Source organism: Panthera pardus, unplaced genomic scaffold, assembly GCF_024362965.1.
Source record: "Panthera pardus isolate Hobbes unplaced genomic scaffold, ASM2436296v1 HiC_scaffold_12, whole genome shotgun sequence".
NCBI classification, from domain to species: domain Eukaryota; kingdom Metazoa; phylum Chordata; class Mammalia; order Carnivora; family Felidae; genus Panthera; species Panthera pardus.
Window position 1 is genome coordinate 89,154,601 of NW_026526677.1, and position 19,904 is coordinate 89,174,504.

At 36.6% G+C, this 19,904-nt stretch overlaps 1 protein-coding gene across 4 annotated transcripts in view; it reads left to right on the forward strand.

Moving 5' to 3' along the window:
• Positions 1–19,904, forward strand: part of ARHGAP32 (Rho GTPase activating protein 32) — a 298,270-nt gene that overhangs the window by 96,648 nt on the left and 181,718 nt on the right. For 2 of the 4 annotated variants that reach the window (XM_019421404.2, XM_019421405.2), the window contains exon 1: positions 3,042–3,262. The exons of the other annotated variants lie outside the window; for them this stretch is intronic. In XM_019421404.2, the coding sequence (XP_019276949.2) occupies positions 3,147–3,262 (116 nt within the window). In that variant the 5' untranslated portion in view covers positions 3,042–3,146. Of the gene's footprint in view, positions 1–3,041; positions 3,263–19,904 lie in introns of those variants that run through there. 4 annotated transcript variants of the gene reach the window in all.

Genomic DNA, 19,904 nt, shown 5'->3' on the forward strand with positions numbered 1-19,904 from the left:
CCCCCAAAGAAAGAAAGAAAGAAAGAGGGAGAGGGAGAGGGAGAGAGAGAGAGAGAGAGAGAGAGAAAGGGAGAGAGAGAGAGAGAGAGAGAGAGAAAGAGAAAGAGAGAAAGAAGAAAGAAAAGAAAGAGCAAAAATAACCTATGAGATTAAAGCCAGCCAGGCTAATGAGCTGAATGGGGACCAGGAGGAAAACCACATATTCTTCCCATACAAATAACATTTTACATGGAGGTTAGATTTATTTTATTTATTTTATTTTTATTTTTATACAGAGAGAGAGAGAGAGTGAGCAGGGGAGGGGCAGAGAGATGGAGAGAGAATCCAAGCAGGCCCTGCACTGTTAGCATGAAGCCCGACGTGGGGCTCAAACTTGTGACTTCAGCCAAAACCAAGAGTTGGATGTTTAACTGACTGAGCCACCGTGGTGCCCCTTGGTGGTTAGATTTTAAAAAGTATTTTTAATGCACACTTATAAACTGAGTAACCCTGGATGAATTATTACCCTAACCTTCAATTTCTTCACCTATAAGGATTATAAATAGCTTCTTCTGTGAGAATTACATAATTAATTATAACTAAGTTTCTAAGAACCATAGCACATTGCTTGGCACATGAAAGTACTCAGTATATGTTTGCTGTTACTATTACTACTTAACTGCTGCTAGAAAAATAAGCCACTTAAAAATTTTTTTCTTGCATAAAATGCATTCTAGTTTCAGATTCTTAAACTGTGGCTAGAATTGCTTTTCCTCTTGTTGCAATGGGTTTAGGAACTCCCCTTTCCCTTTTCTTCCTTACCTCTTGGTCAGTAGAAGATAGAGAGTCAACTCAGTCTAAACTATTGATGGTGAGTCCTGTGGTGTAGGTCAGAGACTTGCGCCCCACTACAATTTGTTGGGAAAGTGAAGCCTGATAAGGTTTCAGGTTTTAAGCCGATCAGGGGAAAAAGGGTTAAAGCAATTGTAGTCTTCAGGAAGGTGGCTCCTCCTCAGCTTCTGGTAGCCCCAGTGATTGACTCCACTTTGTTCCTTGCATGCCCCCTGCTACCTTATGTTTCTGCTAGATTTTCATTAGCCACCGAAGGGAACAGAACGCATGTTGATTTTGAAGTTAAAACCATTTTTTTAAGACTCCTGATAGTAGAGGCAAAACCATGAGGCCTGGGGTGCTGGGGGGCTCAGTTGGTTAAGTGTGTGACTTCAGCTCAGGTCATGATCTCTAGGTTGGTGAGTTCAAGCCCTGCTTTGGGCTCTTCACTGTCAACGCAGAGCCCGCTTCAGATCCTCTGTCCTCCTCTCTTTCTGCCCCTCCCCCTGCTTTCTCTCTCTCTCTCTCTCTCTCTCTCTCTCTCTCTCTCTCTCTCTCTCTTTCAGAGAGAGATAAGTAAATAAATCAAAACCTGTGAGGCCTGTGGAAGGTTGGCTTGGTGCATAGGTCAGGTTGGTGGGATTGAAGGCTCGCTGCAGCAGGGGTGTCTGGGGGAGGTTCTGCAGTGGCAGCAGGACTAGAAAAGATTTCCTGAGTGAGCTTGTATTGCTCAGACTGCCCTCACTATTCTGTGTAAAAATACTGCTTCCAGTTCATGTTTTCATGTTTAAAAGGACTTGAGGAAGTGAGGCAAATCAATGACAGTAATGAAAACAAAATAAATGATTAAAAGGAAAGATAAGTTGGATTCATGAAACAGATTCAAGGAGTTAGGACTGCTTAGGAGGAAAAAAAACACCTGATTTAAAATAATATTTAAAAATTGGATTGTTTGCTGAGGGATATAAAGACTATATTAAAATTAGTTATTATTTTCCAAGCATTGTGTGCACATGGTGCAGTGAAAACCTGTCTCCCTCTCATTCTTCTTGTCTAGCTGTGTTTTCTCTCGGAGATCGCATGCCGTCCTTCTCTGCATATTCTGCACGTGTTAGCCATGTGTGTTTCCCCTTCCTGTTTTAAAATGTGAATGGGAACAAATCATATATACTGTTCTACACCTTTACCTCTCTCTTCTTTGCCTTAATGGTGGGCCTTAGGGTTTGTTTCACATCGTGACCAATAGGGCTGCCTTGTGTTTCTCATTTACCCAACTGTATAGCACTCCCTTTGATGGGTATTCCATAATTTGGTTATCCAGTTTTCTGTTAATGAGCAAGTTAGATTGTTTTCGCTATTCTATTTTGCTGTTATAAAGTTTTGACTGCCATGAATATTTCAGTTCAGTTCTTATTTCCACCTGTGAAAATAAGGCAATTTCCTAGAAAGGGAATTGCTGGGCCAAAAGATGAATATCTGACATGTCAGTGGTTGGTAACAACATGGCTGTTTTCTAAGTAACAGTTGTCGTTGCCAGTGTTACAGATGCTATACTTTTCACTCATTTACCAGCAGGTCATTGTATTGCTCCCATGGGCATCTGCAGTTTAAATGATGTGTAAAAGTGTCGCATGCCTTTATTTGAAGTAATAGTCAATGTCTTTTAACTTACGGTATTTATTCATTTTTCTTTAAAAGGCTATGGACAAGCCCAGCTGTTATGTCCCGTTTTGGATACCTGAGCAAGTGTATCTGGCAGTTATTACTGAGGGGAAGGAAAGATGGATGTAATATTAGAAGGCCTGCAGGTCCCTACAGCAGGCTTACCTTCTCTCTGAATTGTGATCCTTTTTAACTGTGAGGTCTGTGTGTGTCTCATTGTGGTTGGCCCAGGAGACTTTTACATAAAATGTTATCCTTTCTACTTTTTTGTTTACCTTTCTTAAGTCTGAAATAGCAAAATAAGAGCATCCTGCACTTTGAAAATGTCTATTTTTAACTTATTAACTGGAAACTTTGAGAAGACTAAATAAATTAGGGAAAAACCACCTTCATTTGGGTTTTGCGTTTGGTTATGTAGGTCACAGAGCCTGAGGCAGTGGGAGGGACTCTGGTGTCACAGGTGCAGCACTCAGAGGCGGTGAGTGTGCTCTATGTGATTTCCTGTCTTTACCCCAACTGTAATTAAGCGAGCACGTAATAGACTGTGGCCCGGCATGATCACATATCACTGTGTATCAGCCACACACCTGAGTGTACATAAACAGAGCTGAACAACTTGAACATTGGTGGTGTTCTTTATCCATGCCTTGAGGTTTACATTTTTCGAATACAAGATGGAGACTGAAAGTGAGAGTAGCACTTCAGGAGATGATAGTGTCTTCTGGTTGGATTCTGAAATTCTAACTCAGGTGTCTGGAAGTGAAGAGGGAGAAAGGGAAGACAACTTCAGGTAATTGTGGAATTCGCAGTTCTCTCTCTCTCTCCTCTCTCTCTCATCTTTGTTCCTCCCACCACTCCCTCCACCCCACACCCCTTTCCCATTTTTTCTGTTTTAATCTCTTTTCTGGTAGGACTGTCTTTTCTGTGGGGGGAAGGTTTGGAGCTGAAAATAAAAAGTTTCTAGTTGTACATAGCTCTCTTCATTCCACAACATGCCCTGAGCTTATAAAATGCATTTTAAATGACTTGTTAGAACACCAGGAAGAGAAGGTGTTAGACAGGTTTTGTAGTAGCATTTCAGGAATTTCAAGTAGAGACTCATAATGAATGAACTACCACTCCTTCCTGTATCTGATTTGTACCTAATAGATTTGATCTGAATTTGAATGTAATAAGATTTTTTCTTCCTCTTTTTCTTGGAATGTTTGTGTGTGTGCATGTGCGTGGATGCTTTTGCTGCGTTATTCACGCAAGTAAAACATTTTGACTACAAGTACAAATTATTTCATGGGTTTGATCCTTACTCTTGTCTCTGATCTTCTATCTCATTCCCCTTCCCCCCTCCCTCCTCCCTTGCGAATCTTTCTTGGTTTTCAATCTCTAGTTGTAACTTCATAATTGAAATTTTTAGGAAATGCTTCCCCATTAAGCAGTTCTCAAAGTCTGGTGGTACTGGTAAAGATCTTCCCCAGCTTGTGGAGACAGACCATTGGTTTATTCATGCTGTTACAGACTTTAGAAGGCATTTTTCCCCCCGAACATGGTTAGCAGATTCATTCTTTTGGAGTTACTAAAACACCTCTTGAAGAAGTTTGTTCTACATATTATCACTGTCACCCACAGGAGCAATTAAACATCTTTTAATAATTTTACCTGTGCATACTTGGGTAGGTGAACATACCATTATTTACACCAGAGCTTGTCTTTATGTTTAATGTTCAAGAAGAGTCTCTCTGAAGTTAAAGAATTTCTTTATCTTTAAAGCCTGGGATAGGGCTACTTAGGTGGCTCAGTCAGTTAAGCATCTGACTTGATTTCAGCTCAGGTCATGATATCATGGTTTGTCAGATAGAGCCCCATGTCAGGCTGTGTGCTGACCATTCGGAGCCTGCTTAGAATTCTCTCTCCCCCTCTCTCTCTGCCCCTCCCCTGCTTACAGTGTCTCTCTGTCTCAAAATAAATAAATAAACTTAAAAATAACATCTAGGATAAAGGACAGAAGGGATTGAATATAAAGAAGTCCTGATAAGCTACATTAAATTTGTCACTCAGTGGTTATAATGAACAAGTCTGTTTTAAATTTTGAAGAAAAATTTAATGTTCAAAGTATGAAAATGAGTTATTAGCATATGAAGTTCTTATTTTTGTATCAACTTTCTCATTCTTCCCATAATTTTATTTGTCCTTTCTTATATATAAGAAAGGACATATATTTATATGTCCTTTCTTGTGAGTAAGCTGCTTCTCTCCCAAGATATGCTGATGTTACACAAATTCCTTACAATATGGCAGTGTCTCATGAACAATTAGAAGAAATAAAGTATTTATTTTGTTTGTGTTAAAACTGTTTGACTTGGTATTAAAACTATAAAAGTTATTTTGGGATATTAGTCAAAGGAAGAAACAGGACTTTGTTGTAATACATTTGGTGATGTCATTCTCAATTTACTTGTTAGGCAACAGGAGACTATCTGGGATTTTCTTTTGATTGTTAAATTTGAGAGCAAATCTGTGCAAGATTGAACTTTTCTTTTCCTCAAGCCTATGTGATAGCATTTTCATCCTGAGAAACTGAGCTCTATTAGTACTTGCTTTGTTTTGGGAAACCATGATAACACCACAAAGCATTGATCCTTTTTATAATGATATTTCATATCTGAATAGCTTCATGGCTCTCCCAGACCAAATAGGTCTTTGGGGTTTGATCTTACTTTATTTTTGTTTGTAAGCGCAACAGAGAGATCTGAGTAAGGCCGTATTTCATGCATGTTTCTCACCTATTCAGCAGTTAGACATGGGGAAACGCGGCGGCACGGTGCCTTTACAACATTCATAGCCGCGTTCCAGCTAAAATGCCTAGCAGAAAAAAATGTGTGTGGGTGTCGGAGGTGAAGGGTTGGATGGTAGGAGTTGCAGCTGTAGCCTTGGGAGAACCAAATAGTAGACTCAATGTTAGAGTTGTTTTAGTAAAAGCAATTTAATCATTAAGAAAATATACAGAAGAGTCTTCATGTGTTTCTTTAAAATCTTACATTAAATCAAACTGTCCTTATTGTTTACATTCTAGTTAATTTCCACTTACACACTCAGTCGCATACACACACAGCAAGGGCAAAAGATTGTGTGCTGTTCTTTTTCTCTGAATAGATTCTAAGCTACGTTTAAATTCATTCTTAGAAAAATAGCATTGTGTTATTTGAGACACCGTGACTGATAAGAGTATAAAGTTCTACCATACCTACAATGTAGGTTCCTGGTGCTGCCCAGCTGTCATCTGCGTTAGGAGGAAGTACTCTTGGAGGGGTGTTCATGTCTGTCCCAGTAGCTTTTAGAATAGCATTTATTTTTAGACTTGGTTGGAAGAAAGGATACTTTTTCTTACATTCTAGCCCTGTGGGGAGTTGCCCAGTCTCCTTCTTAGCAGTAGTTCAAACTTGTACCGCTGACTCACAAATGTCTCATTTTCTGATTTCTTATTTGTAGAGTGAAGTTATTTTCTACCATTATCACTATGGTAAAATAGTAATTCAACTAGAATATTTAAAGATTGTCAGAGTCCTTAGAATTCAGTAGTCCTTAAACATCATTGGAAGAGCCCTTTTGTAAATAAGGAATATGAGGCAAAAAAGGAAAAGCAGAGATGTTTTAATTATTTTAAGACAGAAAAATTTAATTTTGGAGTTGTTATATGCAATATATTAAGCCAAATATGTTATGTACAGGATGTCATTTATCTGTGTATCAAGCCTATAAAATAGGTACTATTTTCCCGATTTTCCAGATGAGGAAATTATCGCTCAGAAAGTCACACATAGTCCACATTGTAGTATATGGTAGAGCAAAATTTTGAACCCAGGTGTGATTGATCTTGAAAGTGAAAGACTTTAGTGAAACATTTAGCTGCTAAAGGTTATTTTCTGGTAAATGATAACTTTTAAGAGACTTTAAAGCTGACATCTTAGTTCTGAAATTCTTTCTTTGAGGGATTTTGAGCAATGGTGACGTGTATAGTTTATTCAGTGAACATAAAAGTGAACTAAATGCATACAATAATGTGATCTTTTAAATGTGATGACCTCTATGGGGTGCCTGGGTGGCTCAGTCGGTTGAGGGTCTGGTCCGACTTTGGCTCAGGTCACAATCCCATGGTTTGTGGTTTTGAGCCCCGCATGGGGCTCTGTGCTGCTGACAACTCTGAGCCTGGAGCCTACTTCAGATTCTGTATCCCCCTCTCTTTCTACTCCCCTGCTCTCACTCTGTCTCTGTTTCTCAAAAATAAACATTAAAAAAATTTTTTTTTAAGTAATGACCTCTAGAACACCTAGCAGTTATTACTAATTCATTATCATAAGGGTTCTGGTTCTTTGGCATTTAAGATTAGAAATGTTTGTCATATAGTCTAGTTTAGTCTTCTGTAGTATTATGTTACTGGCAGATACATAGCCTGGCAAGTATGACATAATAGCTCGAAACACTTACAGAGATGATATAGTGCATAAATGAACCACATCTTCAGAACTATGTGTTTTTAATACATTTTTTAAAAAGTTTATTATTTATTTTTGAAAAAGAGAAAGTGCGAGCAGGGTAAGAGCAGAGAGAGAGGAAGAATCTCAAGCAGGTTCTGGGCCATCAGTGCAGAGCCCAGTGCGGGCCGCACAGAACCACGAGATCATGATCTGAGCATGTATCAAGAGTTGGATGCCCAATTGAGTGAGCCACCCAGGTGGCCCTAGAACTGTGCTTTTAAAATCAGTTTGTAGATGTCCAGATCTTTCAATAAGATCTTTGCTTTAACTCCGTAATAAGGTGATTTTAGGTGAAAAGAGAAACTTGTAACTTTAGTTAAACCAGATGGTTTGGTGAACATGTTTTAATTTATTTTGCAGTGTCTTCATTGGTTTATAGCATCATATGACTAATAATAGTTCATGCACTTGATTTGTTGGTTGCTTCATTAATTCTCGGCCTTATTGGAAATGATACTGTGAGTTAGAAGATAACTGCAGCAATCCTAATAGGTAACAATGGCTTTGGAATATGGTATTCTATTTCTTCTAGGCTCTTACTTTTCCTTTAGATTTAGAATGATTTCTTTTGATGGCTAAATTTCTCTGGAAGCCTATAAAGCAATTTCACAATTCCTTGCTTTTAATTCCATGGCTGTTCTTATGTCGTCTGCAGAAATTTTTTTGATTTTGGGATCCTCAGTTTTTATGAGCCTGGAAGGATAGAGAGGTAGCATTAATAATTAACCAATGACATGTATACCTATATTATAACCCAGGTCTGTTTTATACTCTGTGACTTCTCATAGGCATCTCGCCCTTAATAATCTGTTATGTATGATACCAAAAAAAATGTATCTTACCAAAAAAGATGAGTATTACTCCATAACCCTGAATGTGTGATCTAGAATACAGGTGAGTCCTTAAAATATTCTTTCAACATAAAGTATAATTTTCACCTAACATACTCTTACCAGTGTCACAAGGATAATAAATTTAATTATGATCAGCAAAGTCTGATATGAACATCACAATCTCAGAAAATTTTATGCAGTATTGGAGTCTAGCCTTTGGGCTGTCTTTATGATCTATGAAATAAATCTGTCTTAACCATGAGGCATGCTAGTACAGGGCTTTCTTGGTATTTCAGTAATTAAACTCTTTGGGATGGAATCCAAGGTAAACCTTTCTTCTACCTGCCTGTATGAGTTTTTTGATGTTCAGGAAGGGCCTTAGAGTACAGAAATGATAGAAAAGTATGTCAGAGTTCCTGGCTATTAGGTTGTTTATTTAAACCTTAAAAACCAATTTTTCCTTAACCTTTGCATTTTACTGAAACATGAAAACTCCCTTAAACAGTCATTTGCATGTTCAAACTCAGTAAATGAAAACCCCTGGAACATATAAAGTATTGTTTGTAAATGTAATATAGTCAATTTCCTTAAAAAACAATCAAGTGATAGCCTAGCAAGATTAAAATGAGAACAAGCAAAACCTTTCTGGACATTTAATTTTAGAAGATATGCTATAGTTTTACTTTCCATTAATGATTAGCTTCTCTTTCCATGCTCTTATATTCAGATATGTATTTTCTTTATTATTAGAGAATCAAATAATTTCTTCCACTCAGGTGTGCTGTCTTTTTCTACCATGGTTCTCTTTTCTACTTCTCTTCCTCTTAAGACAAGATCTTTAGAATACTTTTCCATCCTCTTTCTCTCAGTCCCCTTTGGATACTCTTTTAAACTTACCAGCATCTTACCCCACCCCAACCCCAGTTTTTTGCTCAGATATTTTGATACTTTTTGTCATTTATTCACATTTAATTATATGTATCATTGGTCAGGACCAATGTTGTTTCCTTTTTATCCTCTTCCATCTTCGTGTGTCTGTTCTGGTACATTTGGCTTTTTGTTGGTATTTTCTTGAGTATTTTGTTCACATAAGTTCCATGAATGATGTACTCTGATTTCTTGCCTGTACTCGTGCCTTTTTTTTTTTTTTTTTTTTTTTTTGTAGTTTCTGTCTGAATGCTTGTAACACAGTCTTTTTATCCTTAGTTACATGTATTTTATCCTTAGTTCTTCAGCTTGGAGCTCAGTGACTTTCAATCCATAGATTGAAGTTTTCATGTTAGAACAGAACTTTTTATTATTACTTATTATTTATTTAATTTTCCCCTCTCTTCTATCTACAATAAGTGTCTCATTGTGGAACCTATTTATTACATATCAAGTCTTCCTAATCTGTCCTTTAATCATGATATATTTCTCTTTACATTTTTATTTTTTTGATTTGATGTATTCCTTATACTGTTTATTTAGGCCACCAGTAAAATCTTTAATCTTCCAAATTCAATCTGAGTAGGGAAATAGTTCTTAAGGTTTTTTGTTTTTTTTTTTTTATATAGACATAGCATATGCACTGGTACCTGTAAATAATACATTTGTGTTATTGTCTTCTTTAGCTTTGTGACTATTTATTTAGTGTACATGTGGTATTTTTTCTGACTGAATGGAATTTATGCTTTTAACAACTAAGCTAGATGTCTGCCCTTCTTTGCCTCTTTCCCTTAGCTGTTTTCTTTAGTAGTCCCATGATGCATCTAGTTTCTCGTAGGTGCAGACACCCACATTAGGAGCCCTGGTCCTTCTAATTGATGGTTAAATTTCTTTACAGAGTGATTTTCCAGTTTTTATTAATTCCTTAGGGGCAAATACCTCTTTTGTTGTGGAGAGAAGTGGGAGCGTAGCCTCCTTAGGCCTGTTTTCCTCTTTGGGTTTACCATTCACTGTGGTCCCACTTGCTTATCAAGACCTCTGTCCTGCTGCTTCCACCCATACCATTCTGTTAAGGATTTGTTTCCTTTTATTTAGCTTTCAGAGACTTTTCAGAGACTTGGAGAGAAAAGAGAGATCTCTTTCTTAACATACGTGCAGTCTCGAATTGGAAGTCTACTGGTACTTTTTCCCATGGCTTTAGAGAGGAAACTTCTGAAGAGAACATTCAGTGAGGCAGAGTGTTGTGGTGTCTGTTAGGCAGTCTAGTGTGTCTCTAGAGATGTGAATGGTTTATTTCAGTGTCTTCCTTAGGATGTAAAGTGGAAACTTCCAGGAGAAAACAGCTCGCCACATCTGGAATGACTGAGATGTGTTAGTGCATTTCAGTTTTCCTATCTGCACAACAGGGCTAATAATAGTGTATCAGATAGTAACTAGTTAGAAGATGTAATGGAAGAAAAAGTGCCAATTTTAAGAACAACGGAAATAAAATACCCAGAAATAAATTTAACATTTGACATATTTGAATTAAAAATAAAACATTACTGAAGGACATAAAAGACATTTGGAAGAAATGAAAAGATATACCTTGTTCGTAGCTGGAGATATTCAGCATCATGAAGATGTGAGTTTATTGGGCTGCCTGGGTGGCTTAGCTGGTTGAGTGTCTGACTTTGGCTCAGGTCATGATCTTATGGTTTGTGAGTTCGAGCCCCACATCGGACTCACGGTTGTCAGGGAAGAGCCCACTTTGGATCCTCTGTCCCCTTCTCTCTCTGCCCCTCCCCTGCTCATGCTCTCTGAAAAATAAATAAACATTAAAAAAATTATCAGTTTATTATAAATTTATGTAATAATAACAATTTTTTAAAACCTAGACACATTGATCTTGAAAATAAGTTGATCTTGGCTAAATAACTTCACCAAGGAACTTTGGGAAGAAGAAAAGAAGCAAGGACTAAGTACAACCAGATATTATACTATAAAGTCTCAATAATGAAAACTTTGTGGTGCTGGTACCTGAGTAGAAGGCATAATGGGATAGAATGGAAAGCCTAGAAATATATTCAGACACATAGGAAGACTTAGATATGGTGAAGATGGCCTCTCAAAAGCCCATAGGGACAGTGTGTGCTATTCAGTAAGTACCTTGGGGGAAACTTGGTATGCATCAGTGGAAAATAAAAAAAAATGAAGTCATACCTCATACCAAGAATAAATTCTAAAATGACTAAAGATATGTTTATTAAATGACATCACAAAAATTTTAAAAGAATACGTGGGAAAAAAACATTGGGGGGTCAAGGAAGGTTTTAGAGCTATTCTTTAAAACACAAAACCCTCAAAGGAAAGAGTTGTGAAATTCAACCACATAAAATAGAAAACATCTGCATTACAAAAAAAGGACAAATGACAATCTGGGAAAAATACTTGGAACTCGTATTACAGATGAGGGACTGATCTCTTTAATATATAAAGACCTAAAAATAGGTAAGAAAAGACCAGTAACCCGCTAGAAACAACAGCTTATGTATAAAAAGAATTTTTTCATTATGGAGAATTTGCCTTTCAGATATACTTGCACATATGTATTAATGACATATTTCGAAGCTTATCGTAGCATTGTTTGTAATAGCAAAAGATTGGAAATCATGCAAGAATCCCATCAGTAGGGGACTGGTTAAATAAATTGTGGAACATCTACACAGTGGAGTATCATACAGTGTAAAAACAGCAAAGAAACTCTTTGTAAACTCATGGAAATTTGAAGTATGCTGCAGGAAATACTAGACAACTACATAGTGGTGTGTAGATATGATACTTTTTTATGCAAAAAGTGGATTGTAATAGAGGAATAAATGTATTCTTCCATTTTTGTACACAAAGTAGGATATTTACACATTGCTTTTATACTTAGTGTGGATGTGTTCTTAATATAATATGAAAACATTTATATATATGAATAGATATATTCATAAAGTTTGGAAGAATATATAAGGTGGGGAGTGTAGTGGATAGGAATTGGACAGGATTTTTGTCTGATAAAATTACAGTATCTATTAAGAATTATAGCATATCTGGCATTTTCAGTTGGAAGTGACCACATCTCAATTCCACTGGCTTCAGCAAATCTCTGTTCTGTTTTCACCATCAAAACAGCTGACCCCATTAGTCTTACATATTCAGTTTCTTTATTTTCTGGGAATTCTGGGAATATTGGGTTTATGTAAGCTCTTAATAGTGTATATAAACTATCCGGAACAGAGCTTCTATATTTTAAGGAGCTTTATAATCTAATGTATTAATATCACCTGAAAATAGGAAAATATATAACTCTTTATGACGACAGGTAATGACTATCAGTTACAGACATACCCAGACACCTTGCAACTTCAGTCTTACTTCAGCCATGGGTAAAAGAACACCAAATTCACCACTTTAGGTATATGAACAAGCTCTTCTCTGCAGTGGAATTGAAGCCTGTTCTTTCACAAACAGATATAAATTGAGTGACCAAATTCTCTGTTGTCTGCAATAGAGTAGAGATGCCTGTCTCTATCAGTCAAATATCACCGCATGCTCAGGCCATAAAAAAGACTTCTCGATCATTTCCCATACCATTGGGGCACAATTTATTGGCCATAAGTGTCACAGAACCAGAACCAAACTTAGCAAAGAACCATCAATAAACAAAAACAAAGATTAAGGGAATAGAAGCAGAAAGGTAGAATTCTGTTGCTCCTTGGAATTTACTCCAGGGATCAAGAAAAGATATGCCTGAGTGTAAGCAGTCCCTTAGGGAACGCTTCTCAGGCAATGTGTAGTGTGGACTTCTCTGTGGAATTTAACACTGTCGAGTATAATTTTTCATAAGCCATCAGTAAGACTCATACAAAGATAAAGTGAGTATATGTCAAAGATATAAATAATTTTTAGATGAGGGAGATGGTAAGGCTGGTTCCCACAATTTGAAGAGAGTGGTTTTTTTTTCCTCTTTTTCCTTTTGCTTGAAAATACTGCAGGTCCAAATCCGAGGTTTTACAGAAAACTCTTGTAAATAAAACATTAGATTCTTTAGGTTTTATGGTTGGTAATCTTAACATTCTATCTTTTCTCTTCGATATGCAACTATAATGAATCACTTTAAAGGTAAAATTTGTCCATAATTTAAAAAGCATGGAACAAAAGGATCAATTAAATAAATAGATATTAAGTTTTTATGGAGTTGATTCATTGTTATATAACACAAAATGTATAATATAAACAATTTTTATACCTTTTAAAATATGTAATATTTACCAATATACTTCTTATTTTATACTTTTATTACGGTATAACTTGCATATAATTCACAAATAATGAGTGTATAGCTTGAAGAATTTATATAAATGTATATACCCATGTAAACACAAACCAGTCAAAATATATATTACTTTAGCCCTAAAGGTAACCATTATTCTGACTTCTGTCACAGTAGGTTTTGCTTGTCCTTGAACTTTATATAAATAAAATTACACATATAATAAATATATAATGTGTATTATAATAATATATAAATATAAATAAAGTTATACAATGTACTCTTTTCCCCCTAGCTTTATAGAGCTATAATTGTCATTTAATATTATTTAGGATATTCAGCATGATGATTTGATACGCTTATTTATTGAGAATAGTGTGTACTTTTGTCTGGCTTCTGTTTCTCAGCATTTATGAGGTTCATCCATTTGTTGCACATGGCAACAGTAATTATTTTTCAGTTCTGTGTAGTCTGTTATGTGGAAAATAGTACACTTATATTTGGCTTCTTTTTGCCTTACTGTGTGATACTACTATATAAATACATTTGATTTTTGCCTTTGACCTTGTTTCCTGTGATTTTGCTGAATTATCTTACTCTAATTGCTGAACACATTGTGTCATCTTCAAATAATGAGAGTTCTAGTTGTTCCTGTCTAATTACCTTTTATTGACTTTTCTTGCTTGTTTTAAAAACTAAGACATCAAGTATAGAAGACATTCTTGTCTTGTTCACGACCTTCTTGACCTTGCTTGTCATCAGGAAAGCATCAGTATTTCACCATTAAATATGATGTTATCTGTGTGTGTATTTTAATAACCTTCATCTCTACCTACCTACCTACCTACCTATCTATATTTATATTCACAGAAAACCTGTGAAGAGGTATTAAATTTTACCTGATATATATGATATATGATATATATGTTTGTATTCCTTTATTTTAATCATATGGTCATTATAGCAATTGATTTTAGAATGCTAAAACAGTTTCCTTTTTGGACTAAACTTACTTGGACACTGTGTGTATATCCTTTTTGTAAACCGGTGTTTTGATTTGTTGCTTTATTTAGGGGTTCTGCAGCTATTTTCACGATCATGACCTACAATTTTCTTTTCTATTAATGTCTTTATCAGCTTTTGTTATGAAGACAGTCCTGGCCTCATGAAACAGGTTGGAAAGGGGTCTTCTTTTTATTTTTATACTCTGGAAGAATGTAATATTGCTATTATTTATTCCTTGAATATTTGAAAGAATTCACCAGTGAATCCATTTGGACTTGGAGTTTTCTTACAGATTCAGCTTTTTTAATAGCTATAAGACTATTCAAATGATTTGGTTTCTTATTTCAGTTTTAGTAAGTTGTGTTTTTGAGGGAATTTGTTCATTTCAATGAAGTTCACAAATATGTTGGAATATAGTTGTTTGTAATGTCCTCAGCACCATTTTGTCTGTAGACTTTCTAGTTATAACTCTCTTTTCATTGTTTATATCGTATGTCCTGGTTTTTTCTTGATGAATCTTCCTACAGATTGTCCATTTTGTTAATCTTTCAAAGAATTGGCTTTTGGCCTTGATTTTTCTCTATTATCCACCTGATTTCTGTTTCACTGATTTTTTTGTTTAAATAGTTTTTTCTAGTTTCTACTTTGCTTGGAATAATTTCCTTTTTTTCTAGCTTTTTGTAATGGAAGCTTAGTACATTTGTTTTCAACTGGTCTTATTTCTGGTAACGTGCATTTAGAGGCCTGAAATTTGCTCTGTTTTAGTGGTAGCCCATGTTTTATCTGCCGTATTTTTATGATCATTTAGATAAAAATATTTTCTCATTTTCTTTGTGATTTCATGTATTTGACTCATGGTTATTCAGGTTTTGTAATTTCTATACATCTGGCAGAATTTCTAATTTCCCTTCTTTTTTTTTTTTTAAAGTTTTTTATTTATTTAATTAATCTCTATACCCCATGGGGGACTTGAATTCACAGCCCCAGATCAAGAGTCACATGTTTCCCCAACTGAGCCAGCCCGGTGCTCCTCTTGTTATCTTTCAGTAATTGATATTTATTTATTTAAACAATTTTGTTAATGTTCATTTATTTTTGAGGGAGACAGAGAGGGAGAGAGAGAGAGAGTGCAAGTTGGGGAGGTGCAGAGAGAGAGAGAGAGAGAGAGAGAGAGAGGGAGACACAATCCAAAGCAGGCTTCAGGCTCTGAGCTGTTAGCACAGGGCCCAATATGGGGCTTGAATTCACAAACTTTAAGATCATGACCTCAGCCGAAGTTGGATGCTTAACTGACTGAGCCACCCAGGTGCCCCTAGTAATTGATTTTTAGTGTAATTCTGTATTGGTCACAAATCATTCATTTATGATTTAAATTATTTTTATTTGTTGAAACTTGCTTCATTTTCTAGATTATGGTCTCTTGGTAAATGTTTAACATGCTCTTGAAAAGAATACATACTCTGCAGTTGTTGGGTTTAATGTTCTAGCCTAGCTCAGGTTGCAAAGGTGGGTTGTTCAGATCTCCTATATTCATGATTTTTTTTTTATCTGCTTATTCTATCAGTCATTGAGAAATATCTGTTAAAATTTATGACTAGTTGTGGATTTGGTTATTTTCAGTTCTTTCAGGTTTTTGCTTTATGTATTGTGAAGCTGATATATTGGAATATGTATGTATTTCTTTCACATTAATTTTATATTATGCTGTTTACTTGACACTTTTATCATGAAATGTCCCCCTTTAATTAAAATAATTTTTTAATGTTTAGTTATTTTGAGAGAGAGAGAGACTGAACATGAGTGGGGAGGGGCAGAGAGGGAGGAGACAGAGGCTCTAAAGCAGGTGCCAGACTCTGAGCTGACAGCACAGAGCCTGATGTGGGGCTCGAACTCATGAACTGTGAGATTATGACCTGAGCCACAGTCTGATGCTCAAGTGACTGAGCCACCCAGGCACCCCTACTTATTTTAATTGGAATTTTTAGTCTATTTAATTTTTTTATAAAGGTATAACTTACATACATAATAGTCACTCTCTTAAACAGTTAAGTGTTATTAAGTATATCACACAGTTGCACAACTACCACCACTATCTAGTTCTTAAATATTTCAGGAAGATATCTCTTACTTATTAGTTCAGACCTACCTCAGAGATATTGTGGGTTTGGTTCCAGACCACTGAAATAAAGTGAATACCACAATAAAGTGGATCAAATGAATTTTTTTTGGTTTTCTAGTGCATATAAAAGTTATGTTTGCACTATAGATGGCTGCTGACTGATCAGGGTGGTGGTTGCTGTAGGTTGAGGTGGCTATGGCAATTTCTTTTCTTTCTTTCTTTTTTTTTTTTAAGTTTATTGATTTATTTTGAGAGAGAGAGCACAAGCCGGAGAGGAACAGAGAGAGAGGGAGAGAGAGAGAATCCCAAGCTGTGGGGCTCGAACTCACGAACCATGAGATCAGGATCTGAGCCAGAATCAAGACTTGGAAGCTTAACCGGCTGAGCCACCCAGGCACTGTTGTGGCACTTTCTCAACATAAGACAGCAGTGAAGAAGGTTGCATCAATTCAGTCTTCCTTTCATGAACAGTTTCTCTGTTGCATGTGATGCTGTTTGGTAGCATTTTACCCCTAGTAGAACTCCTTTCAGAATTGGAGTCAGTCCTTTCAACCCCTGCTGCTGCTTTCTCAACTAAGTTTATGTGATACTCATAATCTTCTGTTGTCATTTCAGCAGTCCTAACAGAATCTTCCTCAGGAGTACATTCTATCTCATGAAACCGCTTTCTTTGCCCATCCATAAGAAGCAACTCCCTATCTATTCAAGTTTTACCATGAGATTGTTGCAATTCAGTCACATCTTCAGGCTCTACTTCTAAATCTAGTTTTCTTGCTATTTCCACCACATCTGTAGTTACTTACTCAAGTCTTGAAACCTCTCAAAGTCATCCATGAGGGTTGGAATCAACTTTTCTAGACTCCTGTTCATGTTGATATCTTGACCTCTTCCAGTGAGTCAAATGAACATTTCAGTGGCATCTGGAATGGTGAATCCTTTCCAGAAGATTCTCAGTTTCCTTTTCCCAGATCCGTCCAGAGGAATCACTATCTATGGCAGCTATAGCCTTATGAAATGTATTTTTAAAATAAAACTTGAAAGTTGAAATTACTCCTTGATCCAAGGGCTGCAAAGTGGATGTTGTATAAGCAGGCATGAAAACATTAATTTTATTGTACATCTACATCGGACCTCTTGGGTGACCAGATGCATTGTCAATATTTTGAAAGGAATCTCAACAGTAGGTCTCAACAATGGGCTTAAAATATTCAGTAAATCATGTTGTAAACAGATGTGCTGTCATCCAGGCTTTGTTGTCCCATTTGTAGAGCACAGGGCAGAGTAGATTTAGCATAACTCCTAAGGGCCTTAGCATTTTCGGAATGGTAAATGAGCACTGGCTTCAACTTAAAGTCGTCAGGTATGTTAGCCTGTCCTTTGAAGCAAAGCACTAACCTCTCTTTTCTGGCTGTGAAAGTCCTAGATGGCGTCTTCTTTCAATTTGAGGGTGTTTTGTCCACGTTGAAAGTCTGTTGTTTTGTGAAGCTACCTTCATTAATTATCTTAGCTAAATCTTCTGGAGAACTTGCTATATATATAGCTTCTACATCAGCACTTGCTGCTTCACTTTTTACTGTAACAGAGATGGCTGTAAGATGAATTAACTTCTGCCAGCTTCAAACTTTTCTTCTGCATCTTCCTCACCTCTCTCAGCTTTCACAGAATTGAGAGTTAGGGCTTTCCTTTGCATTAGGCTTTGGCTTTAAGAGATTGCTGTGGCTGGTGTGGTCTTCTATCCAGACCACTAAAATTTCCCCCTTATGAGCGATAAGGCTGTTTTGATTTTTTATCATCCATGTGTTCACTTGAGTAGGAAATGCAAGAACTTTTCCTTTGCATCCACAACTTGGTTGGTTAGCACAAGAGGTCTACCTTTTGGCTTGGCGTGGCTTTTGATATGTTTTCCTCACCAAGCGTTATCATTTCTGACTTTTGATTTAAAGTGTGAGACATTCGACTGTCTTTCACTCGAACACTTATAGGCTGCTTTAGAGTTGTTGATTGGCTTAATTTGAATATTGTTGTGTCTTGGGATAGGGAGACAAGAAGAGAGGGAGAGATGGGGGATGGCTGGTTGGTGGAGCAGTCAACACGATGGCCAGTTGGTGGAGGGACCAAAAAACACACACGTATTACGTTTGCCACCTTTGGGGTTCGTGGCACCCCAAAACAATTACAATGATAACATTAGAGATAACAGACCACAGATCACCATAACAAGTAGAATAATAATGAAAAGTTTGAAATACAGAGAATTACTACAACGTAACAGAGACATGAAGTGAGCAAATGCTGTTGGAACCATGGTGCCTATGTACTTGCTCCACACAGGGTTGCCACAAGCTTTCAATTTGTAAAAAATACAGTACCTGTGCAGTGTAATAAAGCGAAGGGCAGTGAAATGAGGTATACTTGGAGTAATTTGTGATGTCTTCCTCTCCCTAGCCCCTGGCAACTACCAGATATACTTTCTGTGCCCCTGTGAATTTGACTGTTCTGGATATTTTGCCTAAATGCAGTCATACAGTAGATGTTCTTTTGTGCCTTCTTTCACTTAGCATGTTCTAACCGTTCATTCTTGTGTAGCATGAATCAGCACTTTATTCTTTTTTGGTTTTGTGGTTGAATAATATTTTATTGTGTGGGTTTGGTGATTTTGTTCATTCTTTGGGCGATGAGCATTTTGGTTGTTTCTATTTTCTGACTATTATAAATAATACTGGTATGAATACTCATGTATAAATTCATGGTGGACATATGTTTTTATTTCCCTTGGTTACATTATCTAGGAACAAAATTGCTGAATTATATGGTATTTCTGTTTAATATTTTGGGAAACTGCCAAACTGTTTTCTACAGTGACTGCATCATTTAAATTTCTACCAGCAAATATTTTCTTATTTGTCTTTTTAGTTGTGCCTTTATTTTTCCTTTCTCCGCTTTCTTTTGGATTAATCAAGTATGTTTGGTTTTTTTTTGTTTTTTTTTTTATTGAGATGGAGAGAGAGAGTGAGCAAGCAGGGGAGGGGGGCAGAGACAGGGAGAGGGAGAATCTTAAGGAGGCTTCATGCTCAGCACAGAGCCTGGTATGAGGCTCAATCTCATGACCTGAGCTAAAATCAAGAGTTGGATGCTTAAACGACTGAGGCACCAGGTACCCCAAATATGTTTTATTATTGTTTTATGTATTTACTTATTTTGAGAGAGAGAGAGAGAGGGAGAGAGAGACTGACCCAGAGAGACTGCACACGCATGAGCAAGGGAGGGGCAGGGAGAGAGGGAGAATCCCAAGCAGGTTCCAAGCAATCAGTATGTTGAACCCAGTGTGGGGCTTGAACTCATGAAACTGCGAGATCATGACCTGAGCTGAAGTTGGATGCTTAACCGACTGAGCCACTCAGGTGCCCCAAGTATGTTTTATTTTAACAGATTTCTCCTCTATCAACTTTCTAGTTACACATTTATTTACTGTTCTTTTACTGATTATTGTAAAGATTGCAACATATATCTGACTTACTGCATTCTTTTCTAAAATAGGGCTTATTTTATTTCCCAGCCAGTAGAGAACTTCTATACTGATCGACTGCACATGTCTCTCCTATGTGCTTTTTTATGTGTATTGTAAATCTCATCCATAGGGTATGATTGTGTTATGTCAGTTTAAAACATTACTTACATTTTCCAACTTTTTCCTTCATTGTTCTCTTCGTGAATTTTTG